The sequence below is a fragment of the Phytophthora infestans genome, genomic scaffold, assembly GCF_000142945.1.
Source record: "Phytophthora infestans T30-4 supercont1.79 genomic scaffold, whole genome shotgun sequence".
NCBI lineage: Eukaryota > Oomycota > Peronosporomycetes > Peronosporales > Peronosporaceae > Phytophthora > Phytophthora infestans.
In genome coordinates, this window is record NW_003303680.1 from 228,223 (window position 1) to 245,913 (window position 17,691).

The window sequence follows — 17,691 nt, forward strand, 5'->3', positions numbered from 1 at the left end:
CCTTCCCGCCTTCGCTTCGCTTTGGCGAGGATACTTAGTCCAAATCCTCTGAGTCCCCCATGTGCCTAAATCGACTTCTTTAATTTCATAAATCTGCGTTTCTTTTGCTACAAATTGCTGAGCTCCCAGTAAGCCGTGTAAATATTTCTACCGGTACAAAAGACTGAGACCCTAGCATCATACTTACCATGCTCATAAACGATTACGCTAGTGATCTTGGCAAAGTCTCTTTGTTGTTGTTGGCGATCACTGTACCTTAATCTTCCACCCAGAAGCACCTGCACTTCAGTCTAAAAACGCTAAATAATATATTTAGTTTAGCGTCGTGATCGATTTCACGGGCCGTTTCTGAAACCTAGATTGCAACAATGCAAAGAATATCTGTCCAGCTTGCATCAAATACCCGCTTGTACTGCCTGGTTAAGCTTGTAATAAACTGACTATTAACCACTTCGCATACCAAACTCGCTACTTTGAAAGAAAATTAAAAGTGTAACAGTTTGAATATTTAATAAAAATATTCAGGCTGTAGCATTTTCTTATGCATTGAAGTGTGTTCATTTTGTGCTGATTCAGAATTAGTCATTAGACACTCCAATCTGTGCCTGTTATGGTTATACTGTAGCCTTTGGATATAACGATGCGTCGCACGACGCCTTTTGTTGACGGCGGTATTTTTATTTGATACTTAAACGATGATTCCAGGATGGTTAAACGTAGATTAGGCTCTAAGTTGATTAACGTTTCTTTACGGGCCTTCTTATAATAACCAAAATTGACACCTCTCATGTTGTGCTGTTATCTTACCACTGCATATAAAACCTTATTTTACGCCCTTGTCGGCAACGCGTCTACCTATTAAGAAGTATCAGAATTTTGTTGTCTAAAAAAACGCTAAGGAAACAATGGTCAAGTTCAATTCGCTTACAGTAGTAATTGTCATCAGCACATATAACTTCTTTTTGTTCACACGTCAATCTAACACTATATATCTTTGTGGATCAAGTGACAACGTTTATAAGCACAGTTTTGTTCTTACGGCCAGTCTACACGACCGGCTACTGCTGTACATGTAACATGTACGATTAAGCAATACCAGAAACCCACTCAGATAACTTATTAATGCTAATATTTTTGCAGTAAAAAAATGACATTTCATTTTAGTCAGTGTAACACACAGATCCTACTGAGTACAGAGTATTTAGTATACTTAAACCATGTCCTCGGAAACACGCATGCTTACGTGTACGCTAAGCACCCTGCCCTCCGTTTACTGTAGTATTCAAATATCAATAACAACATGCATTATGAAAAAGTATTTAATATTTAAACGATGCCGCCTTCGGACTTTGCGCAAATCCCCATATGTAAACTGGGAAACACATGCATTTATTGATGTCAACTACACAATCTAGTTTTAACCAATTGAAGACACCTTTGCTGCGCTCGGCAGCCAGTAGGAATATTTAAATTATTTTATCCAATGATTTGTCCGGAAAAGCGTGACAGGCACGACAATTTAGTGTGACGGACAGACAGGTTGCTGCAGTAGATGTTTAAGACTAGCCGTTCGCCGCCGCTACGCGGCGCAAATTTCGGTTTTACTCCAGATTTTTGGCTTCCCGCCTTCGCTTCGCTTCGGCGAGATAATTAGTCCAAATCCTCTGAGTCCCATATGTGCCTAAATCGACTTCTTTAATTTCATAAATCTGCGTTTCATTTACTACAAAATGCTGAGCTCCCAGTTAGCCGTGTAAATATTTCTACCGGTACAAAAGACTGAGCCCCTAGCATCATACTTACCATGCTCATAAACGATTACGCTAGTGATCTTGAGCAAAGTCTCTTTATTGTTGTTGGCTATCACTGTACCTTAATCTTCCACCCAGAAGCACCTGCACTTCAGTCTAAAATCGCTAAATAATATATTTAGTTTAGCGTCGTGCTCGATTTCACGGGCCGTTTCTGAAACCTAGATTGCATCAATGCAAAGAATATCTGTCCAGCTTGCATCAAATACCCGCTTGTACTGCCTGGTTAAGCTTGTAATAAACTGACTATTAACCACTTCGCAAACCAAACTCGCTACTTTGAAAGAAAATTAAAAGTGCTACAGTTTGAATATTTAATAAAAATATTCAAGCTGTAGCATTTTTTATGCCTTGAAGTGTGTTCATTTTGTGCTGATTCAGAATTAGTCATTAGACACTCCAATCTGCGCCTGTTATGGTTATAGCCTTTGATATATAAAACGCAAGACGCCTTGCTGTTGTTGTTGTTGACGGCGGTATTTTTATTTGATACTTAATTGATGATTCCAGGCTCTAAGTTGATTAACGTTTCTTTACGGGCCTACTTATAAAAACCATAATTTACACCTCTCATGTTGTGCTGTTATCTTACCACTGCATATAAAACCTTATTCTACGCCCTTGTCGGCAACGCGTCTACCTATTAAGAAGTATCAGAATTTTGTTGTCTAAAAAAACGCTAAGGAAACAATGGTCAAGTTCAATTCGCTTACAGTAGTAATTGTCATCAGCACATATAACTTCTTTTTGTTCACACGTCAATCTAACACTATATATCTTTGTGGATCAAGTGACAACGTTTATAAGCACAGTTTTGCTCTTACGGCCAGTCTACACGACCGGCTACTGCTGTACATGTAACATGTACGATTTAGCAATACCAGAAACCCACTCAGATAACTTATTAATGCTAATATTTTTGCAGTAAGAAAAATGAAATTTCATTTTAGTCAGTGTAACACACAGATCCTACTGAGTACAGAGTATTTAGTATACTTAAACCATGTCCTCGCAAACACGCATGCTTACGTCTACGCTAAGCACCCTACCCTCCGTTTACTGTAGTATTCAAATATCAATAACAACATGCATTATGAAAAAGTATTTAATATTTAAACGATGCCGCCTTCGGACTTTGTGCAAATCCCCATATGTAAACTGGGAAACACATGCATTTATTGATGTCAACTACACATTCTAGTTTTAACCAATTGAAGCCACCTTCGCTGCGCTCGGCAGCCAGTAGGAATATTTAAATTATTTTATCCAATGATTTGTCCGGAAAAGCGTGACAGGCACGACAATTTAGTGTGACGGACAGACAGGTTGCTGCAGTAGATGTTTAAGACTAGCCGAGCGCCGCCGCTACGCGGCGGAAATTTAGGTTTTACTCTAGATTTTTGCCTTCCCGCCTTCGCTTCGCTTTGGCGGGATAATTAGTCCAAATCCTCTGAGTCCCCCATGTGCCTAAATCGACTTCTTAAATTTCATAAATCTGCGTTTCTTTTGCTACAAATTGCTGAGCTCCCAGTAAGCCGTGTAAATATTTCTACCGGTACAAAAGACTGAGACCCTAGCATCATACTTACCATGCTCATAAACGATTACGCTAGTGATCTTGGCAAAGTCTCTTTGTTGTTGTTGGCGATCACTGTACCTTAATCTTCCACCCAGAAGCACCTGCACTTCAGTCTAAAAACGCTAAATAATATATTTAGTTTAGCGTCGTGATCGATTTCACGGGCCGTTTCTGAAACCTAGATTGCAACAATGCAAAGAATATCTGTCCAGCTTGCATCAAATACCCGCTTGTACTGCCTGGTTAAGCTTGTAATAAACTGACTATTAACCACTTCGCATACCAAACTCGCTACTTTGAAAGAAAATTAAAAGTGTAACAGTTTGAATATTTAATAAAAATATTCAGGCTGTAGCATTTTCTTATGCATTGAAGTGTGTTCATTTTGTGCTGATTCAGATTAGTCATTAGACACTCCAATCCTGTGCCTGTAATGGTTATACTGTAGGCTTTGGAAAATAACCGTTGCGGCGCAAGACGCCGTTTGGTTGACGGCGGTCCTTTTATTTGATACTTAAACGATGATTCCAGGATGGTTAAACGTATATTAGGCTCTAAGTTGATTAACGTTTCTTTACGGGCCTACTTATAATAACCATAATTTACACCTCTCGTGTTGTGTTGTTATCTAACCGCTGCATGTAAAACCTTATTCTACGCCTTGTCGGCAACGCGTCTGCCTATTAAGAAGTATCAGAATTTTGTTGTCTAAATAAACGCTTAGGAAACAATACAGTAGTAATTGTCATCAGCACATATTACTTCTTTTCCACGTCAATCTAAACTATCTATCTTTGTGGATCTAGTGACAACGTTTATAAGCACAGCTTTGTTCTTACGGCAAGCCCACACGACCGGCTACTGCTGTACATGTAACATGTACGATTTAGCAATACCAGAAACCCACTCAGATAACTTATTATTAATAATGTTAATATCTTTACAATAAAAAAATTGAAATTATCATTTTAGTCAGTGTAACTCGCAGATCCTACTGAGTACAGAGTATTTAGTATACTTAAACCATGTCCTCGGAATACGCTAAGCACCCTGCCCTCCGTTTAGTACTCAAATATCAATGCATTATGAAAAAGTATAAAATATTAAAACGATGCCGCCTTCGGATAATGTATTAGCTTTGTGCAAATCCCCATATGTAAACTGGGAAACACATGCATTTATTGATGTCAACTACACATTCTAGTTTTAACCAATTAAGGCCACCTTCGCTGCGCTTGGCAGCCAGTAGAAATATTTAAATTATTTTATCCAATGATTTGTCCGGAAAAGCGTGACAGGCACGACAATTTAGTGTGACGGACAGACAGGTTGCTGCAGTAGATGTTTAAGACTAGCCGTTCGCCGCCGCTACGCGGCGGAGTGCCATGATTTGTTGGAGATGAGGTGGCCGCAAATTTAAGTGCTTCTTGGTGTCGCGTGTTTTGAGAGCGTGGTTCACCCCGTAGATCTTGGCATCGTGTATTTAACCACTTGCCTTTCCGTAGTCTCATTCGGCCCCGTATAATATCGTGGTTTGGAACGCTTCCGTTACCCCGTACTACAGGTTAGATCTCATGTTCTACAGTGGCCGGCGCTCTTCCGTGATCTTCCTGGCTTCGTGGTTCCCTGCTCACCCGTGGCACACGCTGCTTAGTGGTTAAGAGCTCTCTCTTTTGGGTTCATGTTTTTTAGTACTGCGTCTTTCGTGGCTGCTAACTATTTCCTGCTCTCAAACATTTCGTGGCTGCACCGGCTTCCTGATACACAGTATTTCGTGACCGTTCGCCTCCCATTGCTGGTTCTCTAGCCGAAGGGTGCTTTTCCGTGGTTTGGTGCCTCCACGCAGTCGTGTTGTTCCAGCACCCGTGTATCGGGCTCGTCTGGTGAGGCTTCATCGACCGCGTTATAACGCCATCGTGTAATTGCGATATGGTTTTGCTGTCTATGGTATTGTGCTCGCAGATTGCATCTGCATTGCCCATGTTAGCGTGCTCTTCAGCGGCATCGTCCTCCACAATCGTGGTCACCCCGAGCCCCCTTCCATTTCGTGGCTGGTCTGCCGTCCGTGCAATCGAATTCTAATGCGCTATTGTTCTCCGTGGCATGGTAAGCTCAGGTTCTACACTGATATAGTGCTCCGTGGCTCGGTGATTTCGCGTCTACAGCTCCAGTGGCCGCATTTCTATCATGGCTTAGTGTCTTGGCCACCGTCCAAGTCATCGTTTTATTTTGTCGTGTCGGCGCTGGTCTGCCGTCCGCTCTATTATGAGCTACCGTAGTATCGTGATCCCTGGCTCGGTAAGATCCGGTTCTACCCTGGTATTGTGCTCAAATGCTCGGTGTTTTCACGTTTATGGTCTCCCGCGTCTATATGTCTGGTCCGTCGACCGTGCTCCGTGCTCTACCGTGATGCTATGGGAGAATTGCTGTTAGTGCACTCTTACCGCTGCGTGCTCTTCCGTAGCCGTGCTTTTCAGCATGCTGGGGTGTTTATATATTTAGTTCCCATCCGTGGCTCGTACGCTTTCGTCCTATTCTTGACCTTCTGTCCTTTTCATGACTGCGTGTTCTTCCGTCTTTCGCGCTACGCATACAACTTTGTGGTTTGCATCGGCTAAGTCTTCTATCATCGTCCATGACCTTCCGTGCTTCGTGTTGCTCTTCTATCCCATCGTCTACATAGTGTGGGTCGGTGTTCTTTCGTGTTTCGTGTTCTTGCTGAGTCACGTGCCTCCGCGCCAGCTGAATCACAAACGCTGGTCCGATTTTGTTTGATGTACATAGCATATATTGCTGGAAAGTTCACACAATATGTTAAGGTCGCACACTACGTGCAAAAATACAGAGGAAGATGATACTTTTCCCCGGAGGCAGTGTGGAGTGCAGGGGTGTAAGCCACAATAGTCATTTTTTATTTTTTCACATTATTATTAATGGTAATACAATTGTTATTTATTATAAAACGCTGATATAATAACTATGTGTACTACTACTACAAATAGCTGCAAGGAAAAATATGAAATGTATTGATAATAGTACTACTCAAAACATATTGTAAGTTTGATTTTTAGAAAAGTACTATGAAGCCTTAAATATCATTCTATATCCAATAGCCACTAAAGTTTCGATTGAGGCCTAAATATAAGTCACCAGGACCTACAAAAATTTTCAACAGCTCCTACGACGATATTGTATGTGTGTGCACGTCGGCGCCTCCTATTAATGCTAATTAACGCGTGCACAGGCAGCGCCCTTTGCGTGGCCTTGCGAGCCGCAGCTGAAAATGAGAGCAAAATGAAATTTGAGTGGTGCATTTTAAGTACGATGTGTTGACCACATACAGTGTGTACACCACATAATTCGATTTTAGCCAATCGACGCCGCCTTTGCTGCGCTCGGCAGCCAGTAGAACGCGCGTATTAGCGTGAGGATTATTAGCCCTAGCCCGTTACGGACGGAATGACGGACGCAGACCACACTCCACTAGGGGGGTAAGATGACAGTCCACTAATCGGCATATTGCTCATGAAGAAATTTTTTACTTGCGTCTGCACACAGTGTCCACTATTCGGACGCTGACGGTAGCCAAAAGTACACTGTTCCTTTTGAACATACAGACAACGAGCCATATCGCAACCGTTCCGACACCCTACCCCTTTCCGACGGATTCCGACAAATGGGACATCCATTGAATCCACCAATCAAATCAGCGGAGTAGCTAGGTTTAGAGAAGTAAGTTAAGTGCGAGCACACTAAGTACGCTAACTATCATAAGTACGACAACAAACCCAGTCAGCTTTCAAAAGGGAGATCACAGGCGCAAGGAAATGCTCTGTAGCGGCCTGTAGGCCGAGAAAACCCGTTTTAACGTATTTGTAGCATTATGGAGCTCAGAGCGCTGTTCACTCTAGACAGCAAAATCATGAATGAGACCGAAGTCGAGGATGAGGGGCCTCTAATAGAGTGGGTTTCATTACACTGACATCACGGCCCATATTACTGACATCTGTAGCACTGGCCACTCATTTAAATCAGGGTTATTTATAGGCCAATGATAGAGCGCGACATATTAAACCTCATCCAGGTTTTTTACTCAGCCAATAAAACGACGCCAGCTATTGCCGACAGAGCTGTTGGCGGCTCAGTCCTCATTTTTCGCCGGCCACCTCGCAGACCTCATACCACAAGCATCGATACTATGCCGCCTACAAGCACAACTCCCGCCGGCACTGCTGGTGCAGCGCTCGGATGGTAACGAGCGGGGGGTCCGATTCCCTACTGCCGGTTTACCTATATGTGATTTGCTACTAAACTTTGCGAATCAAACTGCTAGATAGGGCGGTGCTGGTTCGTGCTGACGTTGCTGCCTAGAACGGCGTTGGTTTGTGCTAGAGAGACCGGCGATGATTCGTGCTGCCGTTGAAGGAGCTCGTGCTGTGTGTTCAACATTGTGAGGTGCAGCACCAGGTTTGTTGGTGGTGAAGAAGCAGTTCGCTGTACGAAATGCGTTGTATTGTAACTAACTGTACTAACTGTGAATGCATTTGTATTCAAGAGTGTTTAGACGCTCCCCATCACAGCGAGTATGTCTTTAGTGTCTCCTGGAGCAGGGTCAACTATTCTCCCGGTGGCAAGGAGGCGTTTGTACGCGCCTATGCGATCATCCAACGCCCCAGACTTGTGGAATGGTCGTAGCGCGCGCAGAACACTGCCAGCTCCCTTCGCATTAACGCCTTGCGACTTTAGGAACCCGAGAACAGCTTCTTCTGCCCTGCGACCGGCGTCGAGAACTTGGTCTTTGTAGTCCTCCGCTTGGATGTCTAACGCGATGCCATCTGGCAAGAAGATCTTCATGAATGCGACGACGTGGCGCGACTCGGACTTCTTTTGACGGTCAGTACTGCTCCACACAGGAGGCGTCTTAGTGTACCACTCGTACCACGTGGCGGACAGGTTCGTTGCTTGCTTTTTCCTTCGCTTAGGCTTTGGCTCTTGATCTGACGATTCTTGTTCTTGTTGTTGCTCTTCAGCTGCTGCCTTGTTTACGCAGCTGGACTTGATGATAGCGCACTGAGAGTCAGCTTTGTAGAGCATGATGCAATAATTCTGAATGACACCAAAGATGATTTCTTGGCGGGACGGTGTGGCTTGGTTTTTGGGTTTCTTTTTTGTTCTGGAGCAGGTAACTTGGGTTTTTTTCTTTCAGCATTATAGAACCACTTCAGCAGTTCCGCAAGTGGGATGTCAGCAGCAACCAGGCACTCTTCAACGCCACCGCCAGAGGATGGGTGTTCCAGGGGCAAGAGCCTTGAGCTGAGGATAGTGTCGGACAAGGTAAGCTGTGAGTACGCTGAGAACCTTTGTACTCACGTTTAGTCTGCGCTCTTTGAGACCTGTACAGGTGGCGAACAACAGCTCTTGTAACCGTTCAAGATGCTCGAGCGCCGTGCAGTCCAGCAAAGCCGTGTCGATCACCTTAGGAGCAGCGTCAGCACTCCAGCCGCTCAAGACGCGCGCCACCTTCCTGTCTTCCCTCGCAGTGTTGGTGATATAGGCAAAGGCCCTTGTTTGTCTTCGTCATATCCCAAGCACCACGGTCGAAGATCCACTGAGCAGCAAGTCGGTCGTCGCCATTAGCGTGCTGAGCACCTCCTCGCCGAAAGGAATGAGAGCTCAGCTCCGCCTTGACCCCTGCAGGCTCGGTTACGCGCTTCAGCATCCTGTTGACGTGGCTCTGCATGCTGTCCTCGCCTCGTTTCACGCCTTTGTCCAGCGTCGGGATTGGAGCGGGTGAGTTTCTGCTAACTGTGTCTTGAGGACTTGTAGGTCGCGGGGCAACGGCAACGTGAAGTGTGTCGGGGGTCAAGGAAAGCAAGTCGTGCAGTGGAGCTCCGGCATCAAGCGTAGCACTTGTCTGTGGAGTTAGCGCTGGCAAGTGACCAAGTAGCGATGGACTAGGGGCTTCTTGTGTTGCCAGCGCTACTGCTAGCGAGTGCAGTGGACACGTCAAGAAGTCGTCCTTGTCGGGGACAAGCGTGAGGCCTTGTTCTTCGGAAGTCTTTACGCGGAGCAAACGCAGATAAAACACGCCGTCAGATGACACCGACACATGTTGCTTCTGGACGTAGCAGAGGTCTGATGATCGACCAAAGCAGTGCCACATTAAGCACGCCATGGCAGCGTCTTGGTAGTCTGCGTTGACTCGTGCATTGCTGTAAACGTAACGTACTAAAGCCTTTAAATCCTCCTTAGTACAAGGAGGAGCTTTGTTAGTTAACCCTCCATTTTCACGTTTTAAGCAGTGTTTATCTAACGTCTTTCCTTGCTTTAACAATATCAATTCAGTAACTACACGCAAGTGAGGATACACATCAAATAACCATAGCTTTACGTTTCTATAGTATGAGGACGCAGTGTTCCTTGCAAGTTTACCTTTCTTACCTTCGTTAGTGGCCAAATAGAAACCAAATCGGTCCATTGTTGCCGCTAAGCGTTTGCCAGAGGTGTCGAGAAGAATGCTAGCTTGGACAAATTCCAAACTAACATGCTCCTCCTCCAGCATCCGCTTGAATGCTGCAATTGCAGTTGAACGCGCCTTTTGCGTGTTCGTAGGAACGAAGGCCGAGAGGCTCATGCTGAGCTGTCTCTTCTGTTTTTGAAAAGTAATTAGTGGCTCTCATCTATTGAACTCCTACATTAGGGATATTCCTGCTTCAGCCTAGATGTCCGAATTGATAGAATATTTGCCAAATATTTTTTTAATTTGATTATTGTATTCGTATATTCATATTTCTGCCTTGACTTCCGACAAATATATGTCGGAAAGTGTCGGAGTTCAACCCCTACCCCTAACACATATTATTGGCTAAAAGCAGCGAAATAAGAAAGGTGATTGGCTAATGTGCTTATTAAATCCACTCTGGTCGTAACTATAAAATTTATCTGTCGGAAAGATCACTATATTCATCCATATCGCAACCGTTCCGACACCCTACCCCTTTCCGACGGATTCCGACAAATGGGACATCCATTGAATCCACCAATCAAATCAGCGGAGTAGCTAGGTTTAGAGAAGTAAGTTAAGTGCGAGCACACTAAGTACGCTAACTATCATAAGTACGACAACAAACCCAGTCAGCTTTCAAAAGGGAGATCACAGGCGCAAGGAAATGCTCTGTAGCGGCCTGTAGGCCGAGAAAACCCGTTTTAACGTATTTGTAGCATTATGGAGCTCAGAGCGCTGTTCACTCTAGACAGCAAAATCATGAATGAGACCGAAGTCGAGGATGAGGGGCCTCTAATAGAGTGGGTTTCATTACACTGACATCACGGCCCATATTACTGACATCTGTAGCACTGGCCACTCATTTAAATCAGGGTTATTTATAGGCCAATGATAGAGCGCGACATATTAAACCTCATCCAGGTTTTTTACTCAGCCAATAAAACGACGCCAGCTATTGCCGACAGAGCTGTTGGCGGCTCAGTCCTCATTTTTCGCCGGCCACCTCGCAGACCTCATACCACAAGCATCGATACTATGCCGCCTACAAGCACAACTCCCGCCGGCACTGCTGGTGCAGCGCTCGGATGGTAACGAGCGGGGGGTCCGATTCCCTACTGCCGGTTTACCTATATGTGATTTGCTACTAAACTTTGCGAATCAAACTGCTAGATAGGGCGGTGCTGGTTCGTGCTGACGTTGCTGCCTAGAACGGCGTTGGTTTGTGCTAGAGAGACCGGCGATGATTCGTGCTGCCGTTGAAGGAGCTCGTGCTGTGTGTTCAACATTGTGAGGTGCAGCACCAGGTTTGTTGGTGGTGAAGAAGCAGTTCGCTGTACGAAATGCGTTGTATTGTAACTAACTGTACTAACTGTGAATGCATTTGTATTCAAGAGTGTTTAGACGCTCCCCATCACAGCGAGTATGTCTTTAGTGTCTCCTGGAGCAGGGTCAACTATTCTCCCGGTGGCAAGGAGGCGTTTGTACGCGCCTATGCGATCATCCAACGCCCCAGACTTGTGGAATGGTCGTAGCGCGCGCAGAACACTGCCAGCTCCCTTCGCATTAACGCCTTGCGACTTTAGGAACCCGAGAACAGCTTCTTCTGCCCTGCGACCGGCGTCGAGAACTTGGTCTTTGTAGTCCTCCGCTTGGATGTCTAACGCGATGCCATCTGGCAAGAAGATCTTCATGAATGCGACGACGTGGCGCGACTCGGACTTCTTTTGACGGTCAGTACTGCTCCACACAGGAGGCGTCTTAGTGTACCACTCGTACCACGTGGCGGACAGGTTCGTTGCTTGCTTTTTCCTTCGCTTAGGCTTTGGCTCTTGATCTGACGATTCTTGTTCTTGTTGTTGCTCTTCAGCTGCTGCCTTGTTTACGCAGCTGGACTTCGACTTGAGTAGCGCAGCCTCGACGATGGTCATGCGTTCTGCTAGGACGCGATTGGATGCAACTAACTCTTGAATGACAGCCAAAAGATGATTCATTGCCGGACACGTGTGCGTTGCTTCTTGGGTTTCTTCTTTGTCTTGAGCAGGTACATCGGCTTTCTCGTTCAGCGCTATAGACCACTTCAGCAAGTCCGCAAGTGGGATGTCAGCAGCAACCAGGCACTCTTCAACGCGCATGACGATGGGTGATCCAGGGGCAAGAGCCTTGAGCTGAGGATAGTGTCGGACAAGGTAAGCTGTGAGTACGCTGAGAACCTTTGTACTCACGTTTAGTCTGCGCTCTTTGAGACCTGTACAGGTGGCGAACAACAGCTCTTGTAACCGTTCAAGATGCTCGAGCGCCGTGCAGTCCAGCAAAGCCGTGTCGATCACCTTAGGAGCAGCGTCAGCACTCCAGCCGCTCAAGACGCGCGCCACCTTCCTGTCTTCCCTCGCAGTGTTGGTGATATAGGCAAAGGCCTTGTTTGTCTTCGTCATATCCCAAGCACCACGGTCGAAGATCCACTGAGCAGCAAGTCGGTCGTCGCCATTAGCGTGCTGAGCACCTCCTCGCCGAAAGGAATGAGAGCTCAGCTCCGCCTTGACCCCTGCAGGCTCGTTTACGCGCTTCAGCATCCTGTTGACGTGGTCTGCATGCTGTCCTCGCCTCGTTTCACGCCTTTGTCCAGCGTCGGGATTGGAGCGGGTGAGTTTCTGCTAACTGTGTCTTGAGGACTTGTAGGTCGCGGGGCAACGGCAACGTGAAGTGTGTCGGGGGTCAAGGAAAGCAAGTCGTGCAGTGGAGCTCCGGCATCAAGCGTAGCACTTGTCTGTGGAGTTAGCGCTGGCAAGTGACCAAGTAGCGATGGGCTAGGGGCTTCTTGTGTTGCCAGCGCTACTGCTAGCGAGTGCAGTGGACACGTCAAGAAGTCGTCCTTGTCGGGGACAAGCGTGAGGCCTTGTTCTTCGGAAGTCTTTACGCGGAGCAAACGCAGATAAAACACGCCGTCAGATGACACCGACACATGTTGCTTCTGGACGTAGCAGAGGTCTGATGATCGACCAAAGCAGTGCCACATTAAGCACGCCATGGCAGCGTCTTGGTAGTCTGCGTTGACTCGTGCATTGCTGTAAACGTAACGTACTAAAGCCTTTAAATCCTCCTTAGTACAAGGAGGAGCTTTGTTAGTTAACCCTCCATTTTCACGTTTTAAGCAGTGTTTATCTAACGTCTTTCCTTGCTTTAACAATATCAATTCAGTAACTACACGCAAGTGAGGATACACATCAAATAACCATAGCTTTACGTTTCTATAGTATGAGGACGCAGTGTTCCTTGCAAGTTTACCTTTCTTACCTTCGTTAGTGGCCAAATAGAAACCAAATCGGTCCATTGTTGCCGCTAAGCGTTTGCCAGAGGTGTCGAGAAGAATGCTAGCTTGGACAAATTCCAAACTAACATGCTCCTCCTCCAGCATCCGCTTGAATGCTGCAATCGCAGTTGAACGCGCCTTTTGCGTGTTCGTAGGAACGAAGGCCGAGAGGCTCATGCTGAGCTGTCTCTTCTGTTTTTGAAAAGTAATTAGTGGCTCTCATCTATTGAACTCCTACATTAGGGATATTCCTGCTTCAGCCTAGATGTCCGAATTGATAGAATATTTGCCAAATATTTTTTTAATTTGATTATTGTATTCGTATATTCATATTTCTGCCTTGACTTCCGACAAATATATGTCGGAAAGTGTCGGAGTTCAACCCCTACCCCTAACACATATTATTGGCTAAAAGCAGCGAAATAAGAAAGGTGATTGGCTAATGTGCTTATTAAATCCACTCTGGTCGTAACCTATAAAATTTATCTGTCGGAAAGATCACTATATTCATCCATAGCATAAAATCTCCGACCTCCGACAACCTCCGACCGTTACATAAAACGTGGTTTAAACAAAAATACTACATGTACTTGTTAAAATTTATGCATTTATTTTTTAAAATTGCACTTTTCCTAAGTTAAAAAAAAGAGGGAGAAAGAGGGAGAGATCGTTCGGACGGCGAGCGAGTGGAGTGGCGACAATGGTGGCGACGGCGGCGAGCTAGAGTGGAAGAGGCGTGAGGGAGCAGAGTGAATGAGGTGGTGAGCAAGGGTGGCGACGTCCGCGAAAGGGCGGCGTGCGGGTGGCGGACACAGCAGCAACGGTAACAGCGGGGCGGTGGCAGCGGGTGGATGATGTGGAGAGCCGGGAAGGTGAGGAAGGCACTGCTGGCGATGGTCGAGCTGGACGTGGACGGCGCGTTGTTTGACAGCGCTGCCGTGTGGTCGGCGTTCTGGTTCGTGGACGCGGAAACTCACGGACGCGCCATTGAGCGGGCCGATGTTCGACATGCGTGAGGGCCAACGTGCAGGTGTGCTGGCAGTAGCGTGGCGAGTGGGATATGGCGCTGATGGTCCGGATTACGGATCTGCAGCACGGTGGGGTTGTTCGGGTGTATTCGTGGTGGCGTCTGGAACGCGGTGGAGCGGTTGGATGTGTTGCGTCAGCCGGATATCTCGTGGCGGTGTCGCGACCTGGACCTGGCCGTGGGGCTGCACACGATGGTCGAAGTGAACGAAACGGGTTCGATGCAGGTGATGTCGCTGCTTTTACTGCGCGTCTGCACCTCGCAAGTATTGCCGAGCTGCCCGCACAGATCGTGATCGTGGCTGCGACGGAGACCGACGCGATTAAAGAGTAGATATTTTAAGCGGAATAGGCCAAGATGGAGATCATGGAGGTGGAGGATGCGACTCCCGAGGTCAGGAAGGTTGAGTTGTGGATCAGCGTGGCGCTGCTCCAGCTGGAAGTTCCGCGTAAGACGGAGATACACGTTCGGAACCGGTGCCAAGGTGGACGTAGCCATGAGCAGTAGTAGAAAGGTACGCATGCTGAGGGACAGGAGAATGTTGGCGCCGTGTTGCTATTGAGTTGAAGTGCTTAAGTAAATAAATAAATAACGCGTGGGATTGATGAATGCTATCTACTGCTCTGTTCATTTAGTATACTACTACTAGTTTATAATACTTCAGCAGTAATTACTCTTAATACGTCTCCTCCCACAGGCTGTTGGATGTATTGTAATGACGAAGCGAGCTCGCTAGAGCTGCCGCCTGCCAGTTGTCGACGTCTGTAGTGCTCAAGATTTTGTATAACTAAGCAAATTGTAGACTGCGAAAATTGAGTCTAGTGTACTGAAATGATTACACCGGTCGGAGAAGTCGGAGAAATCACTTTATGCATGTGATATGTCAACATCTTGAACATTGTATTAGCATATCCATATTTTGCGTGTCACCTCCGACCCGATATCAACTCCGATTAGGCCCAACCTAGCCCTTACCATTTGGATTGGCCAAATCATTTTGTCAAGACCGAGCGATTGGTTGTCTAATAAATAAAAATGGATGATTGGTGATTAAAACCAATACTAAAATTAAGTTGATGATATTCAACATGGTTTTTCCACTAATAAAATAGTTTCAGCCAATCCGTATGCCGTATTTGGGCGTTTTTGTCCCAGGATGAGTTGATTGCTGAATTGGTTTTGTACATTTTGGAATCGTTTTTGTACTTCGTGTTCAGACGTTGAGCTGAAACTGCCACTTTCAACCAATCAAGTAGCTGGGCGGGTATTCCTGTCACGCGTAATAATTTTCTTTTATATGAAGGATAATGTTCATACACCGGACGGATTTCACCGTTGTCTGTACGTCTGTTTGTTCCTTTAAAAGACAATGGATGTTTAAACTCCGTTGTAGAGACGTCATATCTTTCCACTGCCAGCACTGATTGGACGGGAGATTTAAATATTGAACCTCCTACGAGTAGGCAAGTGGGATGTAACCACCTCTGGAACAATCACGAAGAATTTGTTTGACAATCCTGTGGTCGTACTCAGTCGAGTTAGTGTGTGACTTTTGGGTAGAGTACTTACTTCTGACACTGGGGAGGCATGTCATAATCGCGTTGCTCTCAACTCTGGGAAACACAGCAGCTGTATGCACTTTGAAGACTTTGATATTTACCAAGGGTTTTCACGAACACTTTTTACTCCTAGCATTTTTAATGGGTGCTTGGGATCTTTAGCGACCTGTGGTTGCTTTGGCCCAAGCCAGATTTCTAAGCTTTCTACTATTGATGCTAGTTTAGCCAAGCACCTTAATGTGTACTAGTAATGTATGTCAGCAATGGGGTCATACTAGATCACACAATAGTACATATCGCAGCAGTGCCCTCACGCGAACGACGCAATCAACAAAAAAACGATTTAATGGTTTAAGATTCCACGATCGGTTGCTGGACACGCAGAACCTCCACTGCGCCTGGCATCGTAGTATTTTTTTGTGTATACACCTACCGGTCGCGGGGGTGATGGCGCTACATTCTTTAAGCAAGCAACTGTAGGGTAATATGAGGAGTTTTTAATGAGCGACGATAGCGTGCTAGGAGAGCTCAAACTGATTTAGCCATCCTATGTCGTTTTCGTGTTTCTAGAGCGTAGCTGATCAACTGTTGATCATGCTGAGATCCTTTTACAGCGATGCCAGTCAACGCGGTATGGTGTATATTTTGTGTTTCACGGTGGTGTTTTGCGTGCGTTTAGCGCCTACAGCAATGTGCTAACTCCCAAAAATAGCAGCGGTTTGTATTGAAAATTCGACAGGGGTAAAATGAAATCGTGTGCGCACAGACGCACAGAAAACGCAAACGTTGTCATAGCGTCAGACGCCAACAAACGTATGAGCAGGGCGATTTTGACGTGATTTCGTTTTTGAGGACGTAATTTGACTGGCGCTAGGTGCATATTTTCCTTGGGTATTTTATTAATACCGCCCAATTCTTCCGTAGCATTTACTCTGTTGTAGAAAGTAGAAATTCACTAACCAGTTTATGGGTCAAGTCTCGTCCCATCGGAGCAGCAACCGCCTTATATCTAATGAGACGCAATAACCTCCGGTAAAGGTGAAAGTCGTTTCCGTCGTAGATATTGTCAAGCTGTCACTTCGACATGGGGGCCCGCCACACTTTATTAGCCCTTAATATCTTTCAGATTGAACTTTTTCGCAACCCTCGTCTTGTACACCTTATTTGCCTGAGTAGGATCTTTTATCAAACTTTTCGCCACTTTCATCGCCTCTGCCTTGTCTAAGATATTTTATCGTGTCAAAGAGGCCACGCTTCTCCCAGTTCTCTTGGCTTGCTCGAAGAATTTTTTTGCTAATAGAATGGTTTCTTCCCGTGGTAAAGTCGTGCGGCGATATCTTCAATTGAAAATGAAAATAGCGGGTGCGATGACGAAGGTCAGACGCATGACTGGAAATGCTTGGTGGAATGTAAAGTAGAAAACAAAAGTAGAAATGCCACCACTGAAAGGCTGGTCCAACAGAAAGGAGCTGTGAAGTGACGGTCCTATACCCTTACTTCTTTATTATTATGTTGATATCCGTCGATTTCCGTTTCAAATAATTGTGCTCGCACCATAAGCAATTTTAGAGCTGTAACCCTAGTAAACGGTGCTGTTCGTTGTACCGTAAACCACGGTATCAGCTCTTCATACGGAGAAGTACGCGGAACACGTTCTGTACAGACAATTCTCTTTGTAGTGAGTGATATCGTCGGGCTCTTTTCAGCACTATTCGGAGGAATCACTTTCCAGAGCTGTACCGTGACAAGGATACAATCTCCATTATGGCAATTGCTGCATCACGACTGCCAAACTGTTCAGCGTGAGCGTGGACCCCCCCCCCTTATATGGAGCTTGGAGCCTTAAAAATTCGATACCTGCGCCGGTCTTTAGAAAACACTGAAAGTACACGGGCCTTCAGGA

General features: G+C 45.8%; 1 protein-coding gene across 1 annotated transcript; it reads left to right on the forward strand.

Moving 5' to 3' along the window:
* Positions 1–14,095: 14,095 nt before the first annotated feature.
* PITG_18662 (uncharacterized protein) lies at positions 14,096–14,736 on the forward strand (the record flags this gene model as incomplete). The annotated part of the gene is made up of 3 exons (XM_002997251.1): positions 14,096–14,214; positions 14,296–14,455; positions 14,581–14,736. The coding sequence occupies 3 exons, from the start codon at positions 14,096–14,098 to the stop codon at positions 14,734–14,736; spliced, it is 435 nt and encodes a 144-aa protein (XP_002997297.1).
* Between the last annotated feature and the right edge of the window lie 2,955 nt (positions 14,737–17,691).